The sequence below is a fragment of the Delphinapterus leucas genome, chromosome 8 (assembly GCF_059928025.1).
Source record: "Delphinapterus leucas isolate spDelLeu-1000000601 "Yukka" chromosome 8, BTC_Dleu_Yukka2, whole genome shotgun sequence".
NCBI classification, from domain to species: Eukaryota; Metazoa; Chordata; class Mammalia; order Artiodactyla; family Monodontidae; genus Delphinapterus; species Delphinapterus leucas.
The window spans coordinates 108,421,842-108,436,683 of NC_143136.1; the positions used below are offsets into that span (position 1 = coordinate 108,421,842).

The following is a 14,842-nucleotide window of genomic DNA, read 5'->3' on the forward strand; positions in this document are numbered from 1 at the left end:
TGAGATGTCAAAGAACAGAATTAATGTAACAGTTTTGGGAGTGTACATTTTAAAAGTTTTAACCATGATATACAGAGATGGCAGAAATCAACCTGAAGGCCTTTCTCATTGTGCCATGTTAGTCCATCAGATAAGTCTGTACTATCAGTTATCACTGTGGCTAGATCTGAAACTAAGCTGATGACTGGTATTAGTTACCGAATTGAGGTACTTTTCTATTTGTGCTATCTAAAATGGTTATATATTTTAAAATTCTGCTATTTTCAGAAGATAGCAGTTACGAGATGTTTAACAAGAATGCTTTAAGGAGCTTTTTTTATATCTTGGGTAATAATATAGTTTTTACTCTAAAATCTTAGTCTTGGGTCTGTGGTTGATATCTGGGAGAATGTACCTATGTCGATTGTTGGAAAAGTCTCAGATGTGTTTGTTCGCCTGGTACTTCCCTGCCAAATTTGTCCTGGAGAAGCCAAAAGATTGAGCTTAGTACATTATAGAACAATTTTTGAGCACTGTTTTCCCACCACCCTTGTTTTGTTTTCTGTAGGTGTAACTTCTTGTTTAGTGATATGGACCCTTTTAAATTTAGAATTGGGTGTAAATATTTCATCTCAAGTTATCTGCCCAGGAGCACTAATAATTTATGACAGTCTATAGTTGTGCTGCCCATTATAGTAGCCTCTGGCCACATGAGCTTTTAAAGTGGACGTTAATTAATTTCATGTGCTCAATAGCTACACGAGGTTAGTGGTTACTGCATTGGACAGTGAAGATAGAATATCTCCATCATTGCACAAAAGTCTGTTGTGTAGTTTGGGCTGTAGTATATGTAATTCAGGTCTGGTACCCTGGGCTGCTTAAAATTACCCTCATCCCCATCTTCAACCACTTCCTGATTTATAAGGTTTTGTGGTTTTATTAAAACTCAGTAATTTTTTTTCTTTTTTTTTTTTTTGCGGTACGCGGGCCTCTCACTGCTGTGGCCTCTCCTGTTGCGGAGCACAGGCTCTGGACGCACAGGCTCAGCGGCCATGGCTCACGGGCCCAGCCGCTCCGCGGCATGTGGGATCTTCCCGGACCGGGGCACGAACCCGTGTCCCCTGCATCGGCAGGCGGACTCTCAACCACTGCGCCACCAGGGAAGCCCCAGTTCTTTATATATTTTTAAAAGAATTTTTCTTTAGTTGTTTCTTGGTTTCCATATTTCTGTTGTTGTTTCTTGTTAGAACATGTATGTGTGAAAAATATGCTTTGTTCCATTTGTCTCAGGAAGGAGAAAAATACGCTGTTTGTGGTCCCATGTGTTTCAGGAAGCAAGAGGCTACTATGAGCAGACTGGAGTTGGTCCACTGCCTGTTGTCCTGTTCAATGGAATGCCCTTTGAAAAGGAGCAGCTGGACCCTGATGAGTTGGAAACCATCACAATGCACAAAATCCTGGAGACTACAACCTTCTTTCAAAGAGCAGTGTACTTGGTAAGTACTGTTTCAAGGCTGATTTAGAAAGAGAATGGTTTGCTTACATTTTTGTAGTCCTGTAGTAGGCAATAAAGTTTTCTATACACCACTCATAATTGATTTGCAGACTCCCAGCAGGTTCTGCCATAGTGAAAATATCCCTGAGACTTTCTGTACGTTTTTTTTTTTTTTTTTGCGGTACATGGGCCTCTCACTGTTGTGGCCTCTCCCGTTGCGGAGCACGGGCTCCGGACGCGCAGGCTCAGCGGCCATGGTTCACGGGCCCAGCCGCTCCGCGGCACGTGGGATCTTCCCGGACCAGGGCACAAACCCGTGTCCCCTGCATCGGCAGGTGGACTCTCAACCGCAGCGACACCAGGGAAGCCCCCTGTACATTGTTTTTGAAATAACTAATTTTATTGGCTTCAAGCTTAAATTTTATTTTAAAAATTCTTAAGAATTTAGCCATTCTAAGAGATATTTGTTCTACTTGTAAGGAATTTTGACTCAGAAAAATTCAGATATTTTATATATATATAGTTATCATTGAGATATAACTTAAATGCCGTAAAACTCAGCCTTTTAAGGTGGACTATGCAGTGGGTTTTAGTATTTACACAGAATTATGCAACTGTCACCATTGTCTAATTTCAGAGCATTATCCTCACCCCTAAAATAAACCTGACACCCAGCAGCAATCACTCCCCATTTTCCCCTACCCCACCCCCTGGCACCCATGAATCTGTTTTCAGTCTCTATGGATTTGCCTGTTTGGGACATTTTATAAAAAGGGATTCATATAATATATGGTCTTTTGTGACTGATTTCTCTGACTTAGCATAATGTTTTCAAGGTTTATCCTTGTTGGAGCATGTGTCAGTACTTCATTCCTTTTTTATGGCCAAATAATAGTTCCTCCAGTGGATATACCACAGTTTGTTTATCCATTCATATTTAGGTTATTGCCACTTTTTTGGCTACTATGAATAATGCTGCTGCTATAAGCAATCATGTAAAAGTTTTAATGTAGACATATGTTCTCAGTTGTCTTGGGTATACACTTAGGAGTGGAATTGCCTTCTAATGTAGTTATTCTGTTTTTAATAGTAACTCAATTTTTAACAGAACTGCCAGACTGTTTTCCAAAGCACCTGCACCTTTATACATTTCTCTTAGCAATGTATGCAGGTTCCATTTTCTCTAAATTCTAGCCAGTTGTTGGTATTGTCTGTCTCTTCGATTATAGCCTAGTGGGTGTGAAGTGGTATCTCATTGTGGTTTTGATTTGCATTACTCAACCATGAATGATGTTGAGCATTGTTTCCTATGCTTATTGACCGTTTATTTCTCTTTGGAGAAGTGTCTGTTCAAATTATTTGCCTGTGTTTAATTGGGTTATTTGTTTTATTACTGTTGAGTTATAAGAGTTCTTTGTATATTCTGGACATGAATTCCATATTATTTATGATTTTCAAATATTTTCTCTCATTTTCTGGTTTCTCTTTTTACTTTCTTGGTAGTGTCTTTTAAAGCACAAATGTTTTCAATTTTGATTAAGTTCAATTTACTTGTTGTTGTTGCTTGTATTATTTGTACCATATGTAAGAAACTCTTGCTTAATCATGAAGATTTCTGTGTTTTCTTCTGAGTATTTTATAGTTTTTTCTCTTAACGTTTAGTTCTTTGATCCATCTTCAGTTCTTTGATCCATCTTCAGTTCTTTGATCCATCTTCAGTTAATTTTTGTATATGGAGTGAGGTAGGATTCCAGCTCTTTTTCCCTGTTCAATTTGAGACGTGCACCTTGGGTATCTTTTTGAATACTCAGTTGCCCCAGCACCATTTATTGAAAAGAGTAGTCTTTCCCCATTAAATTGTCATGGTACCGTTGTCAAAAATAAATTGCCCACTAATGTATAGGTTTATTTTTGGACTGTCTCTTGTTTTCCATTAACCTGTATACCTTTTTCTACGTAAGTACCTCACAGTCTTGATTATTGTCATAATCAAGTGTGAGTTTTCCAACTTTGAGCTTTTCTTTTTTAAGAATGTTTGGCTCTTCTGTGAATATTAAATACATAAACATATATGAATATGAAATATATAAATGTACAGTGAAGCAGTCATTATGATAGCAAAGAATTAGAAATAATTTAAATATCCAACAGTATGATGGGGCACAATGTAGCTATTAAAAATATGTTAACTAAGAATATCTAAAGATATGTTTATATAACATGTCACCAAGTTCTGGCAAGTGGATTATAAAGTAGTGTGGCCAGGCTGATCCTGTTACTGTGTATATATGAATGTGTCTGGGTAGGTGTGTTCATATGTAAGTATGTCTGTATGTGTATATGTGTATGTCTTTGTGTGTGTTAGGCTGGAAATAAATACCTCAAATGAGAAGCTTTTTCATGAACAGCATGGCGAGATTATGGATGATTGTTTTTCTTTGGGCTCTTCTGTATTATATTTTTATCAGTGAATATGTATTATATTGCTAATATGAAATAAAAAATTTTTTAAAAAGCACTAGCCTGTTTACCACCTCACAGATGGGAAACTGCGCAAGCACGGAGAAAAACAAGTGATTTAAAGTTTGAAGATTAAAATGAATATTTTTAAAAAGTCAGATTTGAGTTCAAAGAGTGAGCTACAGACAAGATAATTACATGCCCTTGCGGTTTCAAAACTCATTGTGTAGTTTTAAATAAACATCACAAATTTTAGCTCACTATTTGCTAAGATGAATGTTTTTAGAAAGGAACTCTTCTGATTCCAAATCACGTTGATTTAAATGAACACCTCCGCTTTTTAGTCTGCTCTTTATACCGGGCTCTTCTCTGTGGTCAGACAGCCCCATCTGCCATTTTGCATCAGCTCAGCTTACAGACAGTTGTCTATAAAATTTGTGAAATCCCTAGTGAAATTTGACTAACTGAAACCTTAATTAATCAGACATGTGGGGCTTTGTTCTTTAGGAGAAAGATCAAGGAAAAAGAAAATAAAATATTAGGGGCTTAAAACCAACAAAAAGCCCCTAAAGCTCAGCTTTGCATGTGTGCTATGTGCTTGTTCCACTTTCAGACAAATCGTAAAAATACAAGCAAAAAGAAACCCAAAAAAGCAAATAAAATTAACATAGCCCACAATCTCTTAGATTTAGCCACCATTTGTGATTCTGTACATGTTACCAGTCTTCAATGCATACACAAAACGCATGCACATGCACACAAGCATGTACGTACATACTCATACATCTGGTAATAAGGTGATGGCTGGGGATGCTTCCTTCCTCGTGGAAGTTTGTAACTGGAATATTAATATTTGCAATGTGTTGACAACCTTTAGTTTGTGGAGGTGGAGACATCATTTCTCCTTTGGAGCAGACTTCTAATGTTTTTAGAAAAAGTCCTAGTCTGGGCTCTTTAGTTACAAAAATATAAAGGACTTAGCTAGGATACTGAGAGAAAATGTCAAGCTCACCATAAATATGACCGTGGCTGTGTAGTGTGACATGGCTACTAATGAAAACAAGGCTATTCTTTAGCCTGACTATGCCCTTAATGTAATGGAGAAATGATTTTTATCTAAATGAAAGTTTGGGTTGGACTGTTGGTGTTCCTTTAAAAAAAAAAAAGGTTTGGCTCTTCTGTGTCCCTTTCAATTCCATAAGAATCTTAAGATCAGCTTGTCAGTTTCTGCAAAAAAGGGGCCATTGGGATTTTGATAGGAATTGTGTTGAATCTGTTGATCAATTTGGGGAATATTGACATCTTAATAATATTGAACCTTCTAACCCATGAACACAGGATGTTTTTCCATTTATTTAGGTCTTGTTACTTTCTTTTAATGATGTTTTATCGTTTTCAGTGAAGAAGTCTTACACTTCTTTTGTTAAATTTATTCCTTAGTATTTTACATTTTACTCTTTTTGATGCTGTTGTAAATGTAGTTGTTTCCTTAATTTAGTTTTTGGATAGTTCATTGATAGTGAATAGAAATGCAGTTGATTTTTATATATTGATCTTATATGCTGTAACCATGTTGACATTGTTTATTAGCTCTAAGAGTTTTTTTGTGGATTCTTTAACATTTTCTGTATAGAAAATACTGTCATCTTTCAGATGACAAGGGCATGTCTAGGTGTGGAACTCGTGAGTTTTTCTTACTTATAGTACTTTACATTTCTTTCTTATTTGTTTTTTACAAGAAACTACAGTATTTCCACTCCCTTAGTTTTCCACTTTTCAAGACATCAAAACATGACTCACTATACAGATGTTTCAGGAGCCCAAACCAATGTATAGGCAAAGAAAATCTCAGGACACTTGAGGATTCTCAGTAGCTTGAGAGGGAGATCAAGGTCTGGCACCCTTATAAGTGATGATTATTAAGACAGAGCTAAATGGAAAGACTGAAATGATTTGTCAGTTTTGATCAGTGTATTTAATTATTAAAAAATTCCCATGATTATTAAATCATCATAAAAAATATTAAAAATCTCCCTCTGTATATAGCCATTCATCTACCCACCTTCCAATAATAGGTAATTGCTGTTTTAAGTTTCCTCTGAATTCTTCCAAAGCATTTTTGTATCTGTATGCTAACAATGAATATTTACTCCTTCCCAACCTTTATTTAAAAGTGGTAGCAAATTACATAACTGTTCTATACCTTGGCTTTTTTCACTTAACAAAATGCATGTATGAGTCTTTCTAATTCAGTGCATAGAGTATTCTCAGTTTTTGAAGACAGCTGTGTAGTATTCCATCACACAAGTGGGTCTCAATAAGAAGGAACAATTTTACCCCGCTTGGCGGCACATTTGTCAACGTCTGGAGACATTTTTGGTTGTCAGAATTGGGGGAAGGGAGGGGTGCTACTGGCATCTAGTGGGCAGGAAAAAGAGGCTAAACCTCTTTTTTTTTTTTTTTGCTGCTAAACCTCTTAAATGCTCAGGTCAGTCCCTCCCCCTTCCAAAGAAGCAGGACAGCACCTCCCTTTCCAAAGAGTTATCTAGTCCAAAATGTCAATAGTGCTGAGATTGAAAAACATACATTATATGGATATACCCTCATTACATTTCTTAGATATGTAAATTAACATTTTCCATCAAATCTGGGAATACCTTTTATTTCTTCTGACAGTCTTTTGGCCTATAATGACTTCTGATACCACACTACTCAGAGTTAGGCCACAGCCCTAACAGATTAAGGACATAGTTCTCCTCAAGGCTGTCTTCACTTCAGACACCAGCCCCAAGTTCAGAGATCCTCAGGCCACTGTTACTTACGATCGACTGGCTACAAATGCAGGCATTCCCTCAGTTTTGATAATTTGCTAGAATGGCTTGCAGAGCTCAGGACAGTGCTATCTTTACAATTAGCATTGTTATAGTCATAGAATATGTATCAGAACCAGCCAAAGAGTAAGGTGCACACAGCAAAGCTTGGGAAGGTTCCAGATGTAAGAATTCTGTGTCTTTTCCCTATGAAGTCAGGATATATTATCCTCCCAGCTCACTGATGTGTGATAACATGTGGCGTGTCGCCAACCAGGGAACTTCAGCCAAGCTTTGGTGTCCAGAGTTTTTATTGGGGCTTCATTTCATAGGCACTATATATATGTACATATATATATATGTATATTTTTAAAGTTTTTGGCTGCGTTGGGTGTTCGTTGCTGTGCGCGTGCTTTCTCTAGTTGCAGTGAGCAGGGGCTACTCTTTGTTGCGTTGCGCGGGCTTCTCATTGCGGTGGCTTCTCTCGTTGCGGAGCATAGGCTCTAGGTGCGCAGGCTTCAGTAGTTGCAGCATGTGGGCTCAGTAGTTGTGGCTTGCAGGCTCTAGAGCGCAGGCTCAGTAGTTGTGGCGCACGGGCTTAGTTGTTCCGCAGCACTTGGGATCTTCCTGGGCCAGGGCTCAAACCCATGTCCCCTGAATTGGCAGGTGGATTCTTTTTTTTTTTCTTGGCTGTGTTGGGTCTTTGTTGCTGCACACAGGCTTTCTCTAGTTGTGGCGAGCGGGGGCTACTCTTTGTTGCGGTGCATGGTCTTCTCATTTCAGTGGCTTCTCTTGTTGCGGAACACGGGCTCTAGGCGAGTGGGCTTCAGTAGTTGTGGCACACGAGCTCAGTAGTTGTGGTTCACAGGCTCTAGAGCCCAGGCTCAGTAGTTGTGGCGCACGGGCTTAGTTGCTCCCCGGCATGTGGGATCTTCCCGGACCAGGGATCTAACCCATGTCCCCTGCATTGGCAGGTGGATTCTTAACCACTGTACCACCAGGGAAGTCCCTGGCAGGCAGATTCTTAACCACTGAGCCACCAGGGACATCCCTGCATAGCCACGATTGATTGAATCATTGGCCATGTGACTAAACTCAGTCTCTAGCCCCCCCTCCTGTTTCTGGAGGTCTTGCTGCTCAAAACACCAATCCTCTAAACACATGATTTGTCTTTCTGGCCTAGGCAGCCTGCATTCTGAGTCATCTTGTTAGCATAAACTACCTGAGGGCCCACCACCACAAATCACCTCTTTAGTATGAACTGTCAGGTGTGGTCTGAGGGGCCCTGCATAAATAACAAAGACACCACGCCTATCATTCAGGAAATTTCAGGATTAAGAGGTTACCTCCCTGGAACCAGGGAGCTAGCCAAATTCTTTATTACACACTGTCCTTTCTTTCCCTCTCCTCCTTCTTTTTTTTTTTTTTTTTTTTTTTTTTTGCGGTACGCAGGCCTCTCACTGCTGTGGCCTCTCCCCTTGTGGAGCACAGGCTCCGGACGCGCAGGCTCAGCGGCCATGGCTCACGGGCCCAGCCGCTCCGCGGCATGTGGGGATGTTCCCGGACCGGGGCACGAACCCGTGTGCCCTGCATTGGCAGGCGGACTCTCAACCACTGCACCACCAGGGAAGCCCCCTCTCCTCCTTCTTGATGTATACATATATTGATACTGTTTACTGTCCCACAGGTTTCTTTTTTTCTGTTCCTTACACTGTATAATCTCATTTGTTGTATCTTAAAGTTCACTGATTCTTTTTACTGTCAGCTGAAATATTCTGCCGAGTCCTTCTAGTGAATATTTCATTTCAGTTATTATATTTTTTAACTCCAGCTTTTCTATTTGGTTCTTTTCCATAACTTTTCTTTTTATTGATATTGTCTATTTGGTGAGACACGAGTCTCAAACTTACCTTTAGTTTGCTAGATAGAATTTCCTTTAGTTCTTTGAATATATTTAAATAGCTGATTTTAAAACTTTCTGTATTAATGCTTGGACTCTCTCGGTAACAGTATGTACTAACTGCTGCTTTTCCTGATTATGGGTCACACTTTTGTTTCTTTGCATGTCTTTAAAATTTGTTGATAACTGGACGTTTTAATTAATGTAATGTGACACCTTCATAAATCAGTCTTTGCCCTACCAAGGTTTGTTGTTGCAACTGCTGTTTGTTTAGTGAGTTTACTGTATTGATTCTTTAAAGTCTGTATTCTTTATCGCATGTAGCCTCTTAAGTCTCTGTTTGTTAGCTTATTGGTCGACTAATGAATAAACAGAGATTTTCTCAAATGCCTGAATCCAAGAAAGTCTCCCAGTTTTTCCCAAGTGTGCCTGTGTACATGCTGGAGTGTGACTTCGGTTCTCAGCCAGGCGGTTTACAACTCTGCCTTAGCCTCTTCAACTCTTGCTCGCTCGAGTGTCAAGGTTAGTTAGGGCCAAGAGTTTAGGGCCTTCAAAGATTTTTCCTGGGCGTGTACACACCCCTGGCCACCATGCACGTGGCCTTTTAGATTCCAAGGAATGTGAGGACTTTTCAAAATCCCTCATAGACATCTCATTCCCTAGCTTTTTCTTCTGTTCCTTTTAGCCAGCTTTATGTTAACCCAACTGCTGTCACCACTCAAACAACAGAGACATTAAACAGTTACTCCTGATTGTTATTGACAAACACCTCCAGGAAAAAGGCACTTGGCACCAAGTAAGGTCTGATTCCGCTCAAATAAAGAGAATGCTAGACTTTCCTAGTCTGCTGGTTTTCACCTTTATTGCAGGGCTGTTGGTTTTCAAGGCTCCTGCATAGCTGGGGACAAGTAGATAGTAATAGGGCAAGTTAAATGTCATAAAGGTAACTTTTCCTACTGCGATTCCAATATTCTACTTTCTGTGTCTATGCGTTTGCCTATTCCAGGTATTTCATGTAAGTGGCATCATGCAGTGTTTGTCACTTTTGTGTTTTGCTTATTTTAAGGTTCATACATGTTGCAGCATGTATCACAATTTCCTTCCTGTTAAGATTAAATGATGTATATACCACATTTGGTTTATTCATTCAAATGCTGATGGACATTTGGGTTGTTTCCCCCTTTTGGCTATTGTGAACAATGCTGCTGTGAACATTTAGTTCAATTATACAATTGTACAATTATCTGCAAGTCCTTGCTTTCAATTCTTTTTGATATATACCTGGAAGTGGAATTGCTGGATCATACAGTAATTTTGTGTTTAACATTTTGAGGAACCACCAAACTGTTTTCCATAGCACGTCCTCACCAACACCTCTTAGTTTCTGTCATTTTGATTATAGCCATTCTGGTTGGTGTGAAGTGGTATCCCATTATGGTTTTGATTTGCATTTCCCTAAGGACTAACGAGACTGAACATCTTTTCAGGTGCTTATTAGCGATTTGTATATCTTCTTTGGAGAAATGTCTGTTTGGGACTTTGCCCATTTTCAAAATGGGTTTTTTTTTTAAATTGATGTTGAAGTGTAGGAGTTCTTTATATATTTTGGATATTTATCCCTTATCAGACATATGATTTGCAAACATTTTCTTCCATTCTGTCAGTTCTCTTTTCACTTTCTTGATGGTGTCCTTTGATTCACGAAAGTTTCTACAAGTAACGTCCAACATTAGAGGATGAAATAAATGTTACTGTTCATTTGTAAAAAGGAATATTATGCAGCATTCTAAAAGTATTGAATAGAGTTGTTATGTTCAGAAATGCAGAGCCAAGGTATATTCAACTGGAAAGGTAGGCTGAAAAATGCACATATACCTATGTATAAATCAATATGGGACTTCCCTGGCGGTCCAGTGGATAAGACTCTGAGCTTCCACTGCAGGGGGCGTGGGTTCGATCCTTGGTCAGGGAACTAAGATCCCGCATGCTGCATGGCGTGGCCAAACAATTAAAAAAAAAAAAAATCAATATACATGGAGACCACAGAAATATTTTTCTAGAGATTGGAATGAGGGGAAGAATTTTCATTTTTACTTTATACAATTTATATATACAAAGTTTAGTATTTTCTAAATATGTGTAGAAGCACAAATAACTTTTGTCATAATATTTTAAATATTAATTTTAAAGTATTAAAATTAGTTTTTGATGAAGTCCTATTTACCTCTTTTTTCTTTGTGTTGCCTGTGATTTTGGTGTCATATCATAAAAATCATAGTCAAATTCAGTGTCAAATTCAGTGTCATGAAGATTTTCCCTAATGTTTTCTTCTAAAAGTTTCATGGTTTAGCTCTTATGTTGATGTCTTTGATATATTTTGAGTTAGTTTTTGTGTGTGCTGTGAGGTAATGGTCTCACTTTATTCTTTTGCATGTGGATGTCCAGTTTTCCCAGCATCATTTGTTTAAAAAAAAAAAAAAACAAGCAGTATTTTTGAAAGAAGCTATTTCTTGGGCTGACTGTTAATGCATTTAGACACACACACAAAAATATTGGCCGAATTCGGTTGCATGTCTCCTCATGAATAAGAATAGGTCCCAGTAGTTTCGTTAAGGAATTTGTTCTTCATGGAGCTCCAGGAATGAAACATGAAATGAATGGGTTTGGCTGGATAAGAATTTAAATATTATGACAAAAGTTATATGTGCTTCCACACATATTTAGAAAATACTAAATTTGGGAAATACTCAATTATATAACGTAAAAATGAAAGTTCTTACCCTCATCCCTAGAGAAATATTTCTGTGTGTCTCTGTATATTGATTTATATATATGTATAAGTGCATTTTTCAGCTTTTTAGCTTACTTTTCTAATTGAATGTATCTTAGCACTGCATTTCTGAACATAACTCTGTCTTAAAACTTTTAGATTGCTGCTATTCCTTTTTAAGAATGAATAATCATTTATTTTATCCCTTAATGTTGGACATTGCTTGTAGATGTACACTTTTGTAAATAATGGTCAGTGAATCTTCTAATATGTATATCTTTGTACTTTGTAATTTTTTGAGAAATACCAATTATTGGAACTGTGTCAAAGGGTAATAATGTACATTTAAAATTTTGCACTAAATTCACTGTATATAAAAGCATATGATATGCAGATGGTGTGAGATTCAAAATGTGTATAGAGGTATAAATGAAGAGAAACTGTCACTTATTCGTTCCTGTTCCCCTGCCATTCATCTTTTCTTTCTGGAAGCAACCACTGTGTGTGTGTGTGTAGGTGAGCTGCATTAGAAGGTATGTACATGTAAAATTTTGATAGATTTGCCAGATTGCCTCCTTGAGTTAGGCTTTTTATTGGAATCAGTTCAGGTTTGTAATAGAGACCAAAGTTTTATGCATGAGCTTACATCTGTAGCAAGTCATCGATTACCTTTGTAAGTCTTTTGAATTACGCGGTTGGCACATATGCTCATTATTGGCTTATAGTTTGAGAATGTGTGAGTTATTGCTCTTGAGATAAGTAGCCACAGAAGATGCCTGAGTGGAATTTTTAAGACTTGATTGTGTATATCTGATTCACATCTATTCCCCCTGAAAATCATGTTGAAATATGGTTTTGTATGAAATATATTAAGTGTGAAAAACTTGCAAGTTTCCACAGCCGTTTACATTAGATCACCCTCATGCAGTACAAGTATTTCTATAATATGAGAAGTATAAAGGGAAGAATTAATGATTCTTTAATTAATTCTTTAGTTAATGATTTCTTCTCCCCCAGTGTAATTGTGACTCTGGAAATGTAGGATTACTTGAGATTGAAATGCCTGAGATTGAAAAAGGCTTGCGGTGATTTTTTTTTTTTTTTAAGTATATTAACGCCTGAGAGAATTAATTTGGCTTTCTTCTTTAGAGAGAAGCTAACTGAGTAGATCTCAGGATGGATTTTTGCTTGTATTAACTCTTCAACTAATTTCTAGAGCTTGCTTGTTTCTGTGGTGAGATCAAATAAACATGGGTTTGCATTTCATATTCACTTCTCATTAGCTCTGTGACTTTGAGTAAGTTATTTAACCTTTCTTTTTTTTTTTTTTATAACAAAGTGAATCAGTTATACATATACATATGTTCCCGTATCTCTTCCCTCTTGCGTCTCCCTCCCTCCCACCCTCCTTATCCCACCCCTCTAGGTGGTCACAAAGCACCGAGCTGATCTCCCTGTGCTATGTGGCTGCTTCCCACTAGCTATCTATTTTACGTTTGGTAGTGTATATATGTCCATGCCTCTCTCGCTTTGTCACAGCTTACCCTTCCCCCTCCCCATATCCTCAAGTCCATTCTCTAGTAGGTCTGTGTCTTTATACCTGTCTTACCCCTAGGTTCTTCATAACCTTTCTTAAATAGGTACCACATCTTCCCCACATTGTTGAATGGATTAGAGATACCGTACATACAGTACCTTGCTTGGCACTGACAGGACCCTATAACGTGGTAACTTCTATTTTTAGCTATTATCAGTACGTAAGAAGATACTATAAAGTTAATGATTTTTTAGGTCCTAATAAATTATTATTGAGCATATTTGTTTAATGTGCATCTCACCCACACCCTGTTTTCTTTTTTTTTTTCCTCTAGGGTGAACTGTCCCATGATCAAGATGTGGTAGAATATATCATGAATCAGCCAAATGTTGTTCCCCGAATCAACTCTAGGATTTTGACAGCTGAGCGAGAATACCTGGATTTAACAGCAACAAGTAAGGAGTATTTCAGGAACAATTTGGGGCCTTTTTGATTTGTCTTTCAGAATCTTTGCATTTATTGGATTGTAATGTTCAGAATTTCTGATAACCCAAGATTGTGACACAGTTTCCTTCACCTTGAGTTCATTATATGAGCTTCTAAATTCACAGGAGTTTCCTCCAAAAGGAGAGAAATTCTTCCTGGATAAATCTTTGTAAACTTTGAAAGATATTCAGTGCCTTTTAAATGCCAACTAAATGTAGGCATTAGATGGTAAGAGTGGACCTAGATTGTTGACTTTCTTACAGCCCTGAAGCTCTTAAGCAGCTATCTTCTTTCTCATTATGCAGTCAGTCAGTGATAATGTCGACAAATATCTCAGGTAGCTATACTCTGAGAACTTAAGAATGCCTTTTTAACAAATAAAGCTTCATTGAGAAATAGTGTACATCAGCGGTCCTCAACCTTTTTGGCACCAGGGACCAGTTTCGTGGAAGACAGTTTTTCCATGGACCGAGGGTGTGTGGGGGGTGGTTTCGGGGTGATTCAGGTGCATTATATTTATTATGCACTTTATTTCTATTATTATTACATTGTAATATATAATGAAATAATTATACAACTCACCATAATGCAGAATCAGTGGAAGCCCTGAGCTTGGGGCTCAGGTGTGGGTTGGGCTACGCATGGACTAAAATAAGTGTCGGATTCTGACTTAAAGCCTGCCACCAGATGCAGCTTAATTGTCACTTGCCACTCACTGATAGGGTTTCGATATGAGTCTGCAAGCAGTTGATTTATGGTCTCCATGCAAGTCAAACCCCTCTGCTAATGATAATCTGTATTTGCAGCCGCTCCCCAGCGCTAGCATCACCGCCTCAGTTCCACCTCAGATCATCAGGCATTAGTTTCTCATGAGGAGAGCGCTACCTAGATCCCTCGCATGCGCAGTTCACAGTAGGGTTTGTGCTCCTATGAGAATCTAATGCCACCACTGATCTGACAGGAGGCGGAACTCAGGCGGTAATGCGAGCGATGGGGAGTGGCTGTAAATACAGATGAAGCTTCGCTGGCTCACCCGCCACTCACCTCCTGCTGTGCAGCCCATCTCCTAACAGGCCATGGACCGGTATTGGTCCATGGCCTGGGGATTGGTGACCCCTGGTGTCCATGCCATAAAACTCAACCTTTCAAAGTGTACAGTTGTAAAGTGCACAGTTTTTAGTATACTCTCAAAGTTGTGTGAGCATCACACTAACTTTAGAACATTATCATCCTCCCCAAAAGAAATGATGTAGCCACTCTCCATTTCCCCCTTTTCCTGTCCTTCAGCAACCACTAATTAAGTTTCTGTTTCTATGGATTTTTCTATTCTGGATATTTCATATAATTGGACGTTTTTTGTGACTGGCTTCTTTCATTTAGCATAAAGTTTTTAAGGTTCATCCGT

At 38.4% G+C, this 14,842-nt stretch overlaps 1 protein-coding gene across 2 annotated transcripts in view; it reads left to right on the forward strand.

Annotated features, from left to right (window-relative positions):
* The window catches only part of UGGT1 (UDP-glucose glycoprotein glucosyltransferase 1), a 108,788-nt gene that overhangs the window by 51,151 nt on the left and 42,795 nt on the right, over nucleotides 1-14,842 (forward strand). For both annotated transcript variants that reach the window (XM_022590528.3, XM_022590529.3), the window contains exons 18-19: nucleotides 1,311-1,475; nucleotides 13,286-13,406. In XM_022590528.3, coding sequence (XP_022446236.1) covers nucleotides 1,311-1,475; nucleotides 13,286-13,406 — 286 coding nt within the window. The remainder of the gene's footprint in view (nucleotides 1-1,310; nucleotides 1,476-13,285; nucleotides 13,407-14,842) is intronic.